General features: G+C 33.4%; 2 protein-coding genes across 3 annotated transcripts in view; one reads left to right on the top strand and one right to left on the bottom strand.

Annotated features, from left to right (window-relative positions):
• The window catches only part of LOC137632996 (uncharacterized), a 113238-nt gene that overhangs the window by 80681 nt on the left and 21826 nt on the right, over positions 1–10731 (bottom strand). The window contains exon 1 of one of the 2 annotated variants that reach the window (XM_068365163.1): positions 1350–1419. The exons of the other annotated variant lie outside the window; for it this stretch is intronic. The gene's annotated coding sequence lies outside the window, so the exon portion shown is untranslated. Of the gene's footprint in view, positions 1–1349; positions 1420–10731 lie in introns of those variants that run through there. 2 annotated transcript variants of the gene reach the window in all.
• The window catches only part of LOC137633254 (zinc finger protein 860-like), a 3151-nt gene continuing 1530 nt past the window's right edge, over positions 9111–10731 (top strand). The window contains exons 1-2 of the mRNA XM_068365455.1: positions 9111–10073; positions 10524–10731. The exon at positions 10524–10731 is cut by the window's right edge and continues 5 nt beyond it. Of these exons, the coding sequence (XP_068221556.1) occupies positions 9277–10073; positions 10524–10731 (1005 nt within the window). The 5' untranslated portion in view covers positions 9111–9276. The remainder of the gene's footprint in view (positions 10074–10523) is intronic.

Below are 10731 nucleotides of genomic sequence, written 5' to 3' on the forward strand. Positions count from 1 at the left end.
CACTAAATCTTATTTTTTTTAAGGAAACTTATTACGAGAATGACTATTTTTACAGCATATGACTGTTTCCATTGGCGGGAAATTGGCAGGCATACTTAGGCAGTGGTCAATAGATGGTGTTAGTGTAGCAAAACGTCGACTGGGAAAACTAGTCATTCTCAAAATAGTTTCTTTAAAAAATCACCTCCATATGATTTATATCAAATATTTACCTAATATGAAATACACATTTCACAAATAGTGAAACTTTTGAGTAATTACTCCTTTTTTAATTTAGTATATATTTTGAATATATACCAAATGTACGCTGACGTCAAGAATTTCTCTTTGGTTGACCATGTGTAGACGATGTCGGTTCCCGGTTGCTTAGTGCCTCCTCCACCATCCCTCCCCCAACATATCTTGCTGTTTTTTCCTTTCCCAGCGTTTAAAAAACCTCCTAATTACTGCACAAGAGGAGAGCTGCGGGAATGCATAATTTTCGAGTAAATGGAGAGCGTGCTCTTGTAAACAAATACCAAAATCAATTGCATAAAAAAAATACCTACTTTAAGGACAGCGAGACGAGCTATCACCAACAACAACTGACGGTTTATTCAAACAAGTGCGAGAATATAATACAAGGTGCGGACGGAAAAGTAGCATGCGCGCAGGCGCCAATCTGGCTTGAACTAACCGACACAATATGTGAGTTTTTTCACACGTACAAATGCTTGAAATACAAGTCAATAGAAATAGGTAGTGAAAAGATAAATACATAAAATTGTAGCTCTGAGGGAGCGGAATAAATATATACAGTGAGCCACTGTGTAGCAAAATGGGAATTTAAATGAAATGGAGAATTCAATGAGAATGTTGGACGACGGAGGGAGCGATGTCCTTACACTCCGCAATGTCTCCGAATGACTTCGATTTTTCATATACACCTACTAATATGGTAGTGTAAGGAGGGGTCACAGGGGGAATACCCCTTGGTTGGTAAGTAGACAGCTCCTAGGTTAGGTTGGGTGGAGCAACTTAGATTAGGGGGTGTCCTTGTGTCTGTGTACCTTGTAAGATGTGGTTTTACATTGTCCCAATGAACTACGAAGACTCCAAGTAATCGAATAACATTCATTTGGAGCTGGTTGAATGCATTACATAATTCCTCCATTGGTTAAGTTGAAGTAGTAGTACCGTTGAAAGGTTACTAAGGGGTACGGCAGGCCACCTAACCTTAATACACTTTACACAGACGTAGCAGATGGCTTGTTTACCTAAATGGATAATGAACTTTATATGATAAATAAATAACCCGTTGGCCAGCCATTGGAAATCTACAAGTAAACTTTACATAGAACATTGCTTACCATTACAAATTTCATTTGTAAAGTATTCTCAACTTCCTTTCCCCGAGTGTACGTTTGCGACAACCATACAATCATACATACAGTACATGTGCTAATGTTATCACCAACTTGGACATTGTGTACAGGTTGCGTTCATTATACCACAAACTTTCTTTCATGGGACTATTTATCTCTAAGCATTCTATACGATTTTTAGATACAATTATATTGTTAAAATAAAATTAAAATATTTGTAAAATATTTATGGCAGAAAATAATGCTATCGATATGTTTAAATTAAAATATATATTTTTATTTAACTATATACGTCAGGAAGGAACGTCTTAAACTTGATCAAAACATAAACAAACGAATAGAATGCGCTGTCACGTAAGTCAGTAAAGAAATTCACCCATGTGGTTGCGTAGTGTTTTGTTATGATGTAAGATAAAAAATCTAATACATTCACCAAACAACATGTAACCAGTATCGTGTTACATAAAGGAAAGTAAATATTCGAAAATAAAATAAAATCATGTCCATAAGAAGGAAAGGCATGAAGAAATAGATATGATTCTCTCTCTCTCTCTCTCTCTCTCTCTCTCTCTCTCTCTCTCTCTCTCTCTCTCTCTCTCTCTCTCTCTCTCTCTCTCTCTCTATTATATATATATATATATATATATATATATATATATATATATATATATATATATATATATATATATATATATATATATATATATATATATATATATATATATATATATATAATGTCAGGACCCTGTCTAGGGAAGATCTTGGTGTGTTATAAAAGAGCTGAAATAAATCTATTGGGATAAAATAGGATTGAGTGAAATTAGAACTGGGGAATCTTTTCTAGAGTTAAAAGAAGGCCATATATTTTGCTTCAGAGGACATGAAAGAAACAAAGAAACCGGAATGGGTTTTCTTATTAATAAAATTCTTGCCGGTAAATATAAAAGAATTTCGTAGTATTACTGATAGAATTGTAGGATTAATTATCAAACTAAATAAGAAGTATATACTGAAGATCATTCAAACGTATGCACCAACATAAAGAGTAAGAGAAACTTTATTTTTATGAAGATTTGGACTCGATTTACAATTGTTTTGTGTAATTTCCGTGCTAAAATATGTCAAAAGAAGAAAGGAGAATCAACAAGGAATTGCAGAAGAGATATGTTTGTAGAATTTGCTGAAAGAATTTTAAAATCATGAACACCTTTTTTTTCTATAAGAGAACATAGAAAATAGACATAGATAAGCTAAAATGGAGAAACGAAAAACAAAATGATTTTATTTTCAGTGAAAAGGTTGATTTGGCTAAAGATGTAACAGTGTTATCTAACTTAAAGCCAAGCGACCATGGAATGACGAGAAGTAAAGTTTGTCTAGATCTAAGGAAAGAGAGATGAACATTAATTTTAAGAAAGAACATAAACACTCCTGTAATAAGAGAAAAATTTGATTAGTTTAGTTTACCGACACAAAATAAGTACTCCTAACTACTTGATGAAATGAAAGCAAGTAAAGAAGAAATGAAAGCAAGTGTAGAGGAAATGAACAGTAATTTAACAAAATTTGTATTGGAATCAGCACAAGATATGGGTGGAAAAGTTCCTAAATAGGATCAAGCAAAACTGTCAGAAAACACACAAAAGAAAAGATTGCAAATGAGGGTGAAATTCAAGAGATGAAATAGAATTAACAGAACTATCCAAAACAATAAACAAACAAGACATTTGTAACCACGATCAGACTAAAATTGAGGAAACACTAACGAAAGGAAGAAGCATACATTGATGAATAGAAGACATGAAACAGGACACCAACAAATGTCTGCTTTAAGGGGTGAAAATAGAGACAATCAACAAAAGAGATGGTGTGATAAAAATTGCAGAGGATTTCGGTACAATGCTAAACAACAGTTCTATAAGAAATAACTTTGACAACAGAATCTATGAAACACCTGAGCAAGTACCAAGAGTAATAGTAGGATAAGTAAAGAAAGCAAAGTAAAGTAAAGAAAGATGGCATAACAATTGATTTAATAATAGATGGAGGAAATTTCATATTAGTGAACTTTACACAAAATGTCTGCAATAAAGCTTTATACCTAAAGCTTGGAAAATAATGTATGATTACAGTACATTATATCAATTCTCCAAAAAGGGACACAAAAAGGTCTGAAAAATTACTGCCCAATAAGTTTATTCACAGTAATGCAGTATATAAAATATCTACAAAGACCATATTACGCCGAATAGAAAGACAAATTAGACTTTAATCAACCAAGAGAGCAGGTGGGCTTTAGAAGTGGGTATGCAACATCTGACCATATCCATGAAATTAACCAGCTAATGGAAAAATCAACAGAGTATGACAAACCACTATGTGTGGAATTTATAGACTATGAGAAAGTTTTTGATTCTGTCAAATCATCAGCAGCAACGAAAGCCCTTCAAAAACAAGGAATAGAAAAATATTATGTTAGAACACTTGAAGATATCTATACAGGAAGTACAGCAATCCTAAAACTACATAAAGATGATGAGAAAATTTCTATTGAGAAAGGAGTTAGACAGGGAGACCCCATCTCACCCAAATCATTCACTGCATGCCTAAAAGAAGTTTTAAAAAAATTGTTGGGGAAATGCAAGAATTAATATCAATAGGGAATACCTTAACAACTTAAGATTTGCAGATGACATGGTTGTGTTTAGTGAATCATGGAAGGAATTACAGAAGATGATAAAAGATTTGAATAGAGAAAGCAGAAAGAAATATAGTACTGAAAATGAATATGAATAAAACTTAGATAATGTTCAATGAAAATTCAGACAACAAATACGAGTTATGGACGAGCCTCTCGAGAATTTTAATGAATATATGTGCATAGGACAGACAGGACACAAGACCGAAATTTAAAAAGGGATAATCATGGGATGGAGAGCAGTTGGTTACCAAAATGAGATTATGAAAACTAAAATGCTTATTTCTCTAAAAAATAAAAGTATTTCATGAAATGGTTTTATCAGTATTAACTTGCATATCAGGAACTTGGAGCCTTACTAAAGTCTTGAAACATAAGCTGGTTACAACTCAAAGAGCTACAGAAAGAATAATGACGGGAATAACACTAAGAGACAGAAAAAGAGCAACATGGATACAAGAGAAAACTAAAGTAGAGGATATTTAACAACATGTAAGAAAAAGAAATGGACATGGACATGACATATAATGAGAATGACAGACAATAGATGGATAACGGATAAAGGAATGGGTCCCTTGAGATTATAAAAAAAAAGAGGGGGAAGGAAGAGAAGACGATGGATTGACAAACTAAGAAGTTTGCGGGAGTGGACTTGTACAGATTGACCATAAATAGACACATGTCAGAGGCCTTGTTCTGCAGTGAACTAGTAATGGATGAAGATGATGATGATGATGATGAGGATGATGATGATGATTATGACGATGATGATGATGATGATATGTATATATATATATATACACACACATATATATATCTATATATATATATATATATATATATATATATATATATATATATATATATATATATATATATATATATATATATATATATATATACGTACATACACACTCACACACACACACACATATATATATATATATATATATATATATATATATATATATATATATATATATATATATATATATATATATATATATATATATGATTGTAAGTAGGTCAAGGACAGTGGCTCCTCAACATCCGGATCTCAGCATTGATAACATTTCTTTAACTTTGCATGACTTTCAAAACACATTAGGTGTGCGTCTTCTTGAATTGCAAAAACAAAAAACTGGCTTACTGTGAAAGTCTTTTACAATTTTCGGTGATCAATCTATTCTGAAGAAGTGTTCTAATTATTTCATTCTACCATGTTTTGAGTATTGTTCTCCTGTCTGGTGTTCAGCTGCCGATTCTCATCTTAATTTGTTGGACAAAAACTTACGGTCTATTAAATTTCAATATCTGGCACCATCTCTCAATAAGTTCATTATGCATGTTACATAAGATTTTTTATAATTCTGACCATCCTTTACTTTCAGATCTTATCGGACAGTTCCATCCTGTTCGTAATACTAGGCATGCAGTTAATTCTAATAATCAGGCCTTCTCCATCACGAGGCTTATTACTACACAGTTCTCTGGAAGTTATATTCCAGCTGTGACCAAGTTGTGGAATTATCTTCTTAATCGGGTAATTGAATCAGTAGAACTTTAGGGTTGTGGTGGCCAAAGTGGCAACGTTCCTGACTGATGATCGCCAGACTGGGGTTCGAGTCCCGCTCAAACTCGTTGTTTCTTTGGTAGTTGCAGCCTCACCATCCTTGTGAGCTAAGGATGGTGGGTTTGGGGGAGCCTATAGGTCTATCTGCTGGTCCATATTTACGCAAAGGGCTTTGGTTAGATTTCGCCAGTCTTGTCTATCTTGAGCTTTTAAATCAATACTTCTCCATTCCTCATCTCCTACTTCTCGTTTCATAGTCCTCATCCATGTAGGCCTGGGCTTCCAATTCTTCTAGTGCCTTGTAGATCCCAGTTGATAATTTGGTGAAGTAATCTCTCATAGGGAGTGCGAAGAGAGCATGACCAAACCATCTCCATCTACCCCTCACCATGACCTCATCCACATATGACACTCGAGTAATCTCTTTTATAGTCTCAATTCTAATCCTGTCCTGCCATTCAACTCCCAATATTTTTCTGAGGGCTTTGTTCCCAAATCTACAAAATCTGTTGGATATTGTTTCACTGTCATACCACGACTCATGGCCATACAGTAACACCGATCTCACTAAACTGATATATACTCGGATTCTTATATGTAATTTCAGGCGATTTGATTTCCAAATTTTACTTAACCTAGCCATTGTCTGAATTGCTTTTTTCAAGCTTTCATTAAACTCCAATTCCAAAGACACTGTATTAGAGATCATAATTCCTTAATATTCAAATGATTCTACCTCATTAATCCTTTCTCCGTCCAATAATATTTTATCTTTCATTGCATATACCGTGTATATATATATATATATATATATATATATATATATATATATATATATATATATATATATATATATATATATATATATACACATACATACATACTCACTGTGTGTTTGTATATATATATATATATATATATATATATATATATATATATATATATATATATATATATATATATCTATATATACACATACATACATACTCACTGTGTGTTTGTATATATATATATATATATATATATATGTATATATATACAGTATATATACATACACATATATACAGTATATATACATACACACACAAATCTTCTTAATTATTATAATCAAATGCACCATCCATTACTTCATCGTGATTGTTCCTCCCAAGGAACAATAAGATAAGCTTTGAGAAAAGTCCGAGTTTCTGTGCATAGTGACGTCACTTGGTAGGCAAAACACCGATTTAGATTGAGACTTGCGAAGCCATTCAGGACCCGAGAGGAAACCTTCCAGTTAGGCCTACACAATGAAGTGAAGGTTGAGAGGTTGGCCAGCACAAAAGAAGAAAGCAAATACAGCTTTCCTCTTTGATTATTATTATTATTATTATTATCATTATTATTATTATTATTAACAGGAGATTACGCAGCGGAATGAGTCCAAATCGACTCTCAGAAAGTTGGGCCGATTAATATCGTAAAGAAAAAATATTATTTATATAAGTTAAATAAATGGATGAAAAAAAATATATATTCAATATCATGGATAAAAAATGAGGTAAAAATCTGATATATATAGAAATTTAAATCTTTTCATCTATAAAAAACTGTTTCTTAAAAATTTAGAATCCTAAAATTTTATAAATTCTCAATGAATATAGCGAAATAAAGAATAAAATATGAAAATAAAAATATGAAATATGTTAAAAAACGTTAAAATATATCAAGCATAAGGCTATATAAATTATGATACGAGATACTACCGCTAGAGTCAATGGGTCCTTTGACTGGCCAGACAGTACTATATTGGACGCACCTCTCTGGTTACAGATTATTTTTACTTTCCTTGCATATACACCGAATAGTCTGGGGCTAATCCTTACACGTTCTCCTCTATACCCATACACCTGACAAAACTGAGATTACCAAACAATTCTTCTTCGCTCAAGGGGTTACCTACTGCACTGTCATTGTTCAGTGGCTACTTTCCTCTTGGTAAGTGTAGAAGACTCTTTAGCTCTGGTAAGCAGCTCATCTATGAGAAGGAGAACTCTAAAATCAAACCACTGTTCTCCAGTCTTGGGTAGAGCCATAGCCTCTGTACCATGGTTTTTCACTATCTTAGGGTCGAGTTCACTTGCTTGAGGGTACACTCGGGCATATTATTCCATCTTATTTTTCTTCATCTTATTTTTTATAGTTTTTATAATTTATATATATATATATATATATATATATATATATATATATATATATATATATATATATATATTTATATATATACATATATATATATATTTATATATATGAAAGACCTAATTTAATGTTGTTAATGATCTTGAAATATTTTATTCTAATTGTACATTATTAGTTTATTTATTGTGTGTCATTGAAACTTATGATGGAGAAAGAAACACTGTTAAAACCAAATGCATACCTCATACTTCGTTCAGGTAGGTTATGCCTAGGAAGATCTAAACGCAAAGGGTAATCAGAATTTTGAAAAATCTTAAGTAATAGGCATAAAGAGCTAACTGAAAGAAGATGCCAGAGGTCAATATCCAGATTAGGATTAGGGAATTTAATAGACAGCATTTTTTTCTCCAAAAAATTAGACGGGTCAGCAGATGAAGACAAGACAGGATTGACTTCCTGGGTTGGGCTACATATCTCGGAGCTGGGACCAGGAAGGTCATTCAATACCCAAATGCATCTTTGGACTACGAGGTAGAAGTTGGGAGAGGTTTAAAGGTGACTCATGAATGGCAGAGGCAAGGGACAGTGATATTGCCCTAGAGGTTGACCCTATATCCATATGATCAGCACCTAAGCCCTCTCTACCCAAACTAGGACCAGGGAGGACCAGGCAATGGCTACTGGTGACTCATTAGGGGTAATTCGAATTAAAAGCTATCAATTGTGTCACCTAGAGGGTCGGGAAATTGGGTAAAACTAGCTAATATGAGACTGATGACTCGCCAGGTAAATCCTGAAATTCAATAACCACTTAGGTCCAGACTTCTTTTAGAATCCTTTGGTGGCATGGTTGGTAGCGACCTAGCCTTTCATTGGAAGAGGCTAGAGTTCGATCCCAGTATGATATAGAAATTCATTTCTATTTGAGCACGATATTGTGTTGATTTTCATCTACACACATATATATATACAGTATATATATATATATATATATATATATATATATATATATATATATATATATACATACATATATATATATATATATATATATATATATATATATATATATATATATATATATATATGTTTGTGTGTGTATTTGTAAAAGTATTTCAATGTACAGCATATATATTGGTAGTGATTTAGACATTTAGCAAAGAATTGGCTCTTATATGGTCCGTGTTACCTAGCCCTCGTGTGGCTTCTTTCCGATAAAACCTGAACTTGTGCGGTTTCTCTCCGACAGAACTGTGGACACATTATTCATTTCCAGTAGTCACCAGAGAACTCTTGACATCTGCGTTACTGTGTCGTAAGAGAAGTGTTATTTATCTAGTGTCATTTGTGATTTAGATCCTTGCAATTCGTCAATACGATTGATTACCATTTGAAGGAATTCTCATAGTAAAATCCCAAACGTGATTTTGTGTCTATAAGTTCTTTATGATAAAAGTGTGATCATGTTCAGCTTTCGTGATCTAGTCGAGTCAATGGAAAATGGCAGAAGTGGAACAAAGAATATTAATATTGGTAGTAAGCTGAAGACAGAACGTGATGATGAAGCTTTAAGTGAGGAGATCTTCTCAGTCAAGGAGGAAACTGATGAGGAAAACGACACTGCTCACAATGCGGACCTTATCTCCGATACAGATTCTACGCAGAAATACTTCAATGATGATAATTCAACGGATAAAGGCAGTGTTAACCAACCAATGTTAAAGAGCCTTCAATTTCAAGGGTCGAAGCCGAGCATAAGTTTTACCAATGAGAAAATGTTGAACGGTTTTGAGAGAAATCACGACCCAAAATTACTTCCATTTTTAAATTGTTCGCGGGATTTTGGGCGAGAAAAATCCCATCTAGATTATAGAAAGGTACTGAATGCAAATCCAATATATGGCAATCATGACCTTTCTTCCAGTGGCCCTTCTGAACATACAGACAAACATACACTCAGAAATAAATCTATTAAAGAACATCAAGCGATTGAGCACACAAAAATCTCTGAGAAAATGTTGATTAAGAACAGCAAGATGGTTATAAGAACTTCCTCAAATCTCTCCAAGAAGTTTACAACGAATGGCGACACGAGAGCCCCCAAAATCGATAGCAAAACACGCATTACTTCGAATATTGGTAGAACTACAACTATGCGAGGAGATAATAATTATATAAATAATTCTGAAGCATATAACAGAAACCCCAAGAATTCAGAAATCGGGGGTAATAATCTTACGGAGAATACAGAGATCATAAGGTACATAATTAAGGCATTCACATTATTAAGGGTCCTCAAGAGCCGAGTGGTAAAAAATCAAAATTACATTAAAAACGCGTTTGAAAATTGGCCATTTTCAAACACTCACATCTAACCAATTCAAGAACGAAATTTAAAAAAAACTTTTGGAGTCTATGTATGTCCAAGTAACATTTTCCATGTGAAAAGAAGTGTGCTTTTCGAAGACATTGGATTAATTAGAAAAAAATAGCCCTTTGACCTCAAGAGACCCTTAGTAATGTGAACGACTTAACATGGTTTAAAATGTTAAACACTGCAGTCTCATACAGTAACATATAAAAAATCACATCTGTAATATACACATTGATGAATATATCAAGATTCATCTTTAGGTGGGCCTTGGTGGGGATTAAAAAGAAAAAAAATGGTGGCGTTACATCTTAACAAAATTCATCTTTTTGATTCCAGGTGCGATTTTTGTGATGCTACCTTCCGTAGCAAGAACCAGCTGGAAGGTCATAATAAAGTCCATTCTCCCATTCGTCCATTTGAGTGCCCAGAATGTCCCAGAAGGTTCAACCAGCTCTCTCATCTCAACATTCACAGAAGAACTCATAGCGGAGAGAGACCCTTCCAATGCGAAACTTGTGGAGCGAGATTTAGCAGGAAGGATAGA

Source organism: Palaemon carinicauda, chromosome 42, assembly GCF_036898095.1.
Source record: "Palaemon carinicauda isolate YSFRI2023 chromosome 42, ASM3689809v2, whole genome shotgun sequence".
Lineage (NCBI taxonomy): Eukaryota > Metazoa > Arthropoda > Malacostraca > Decapoda > Palaemonidae > Palaemon > Palaemon carinicauda.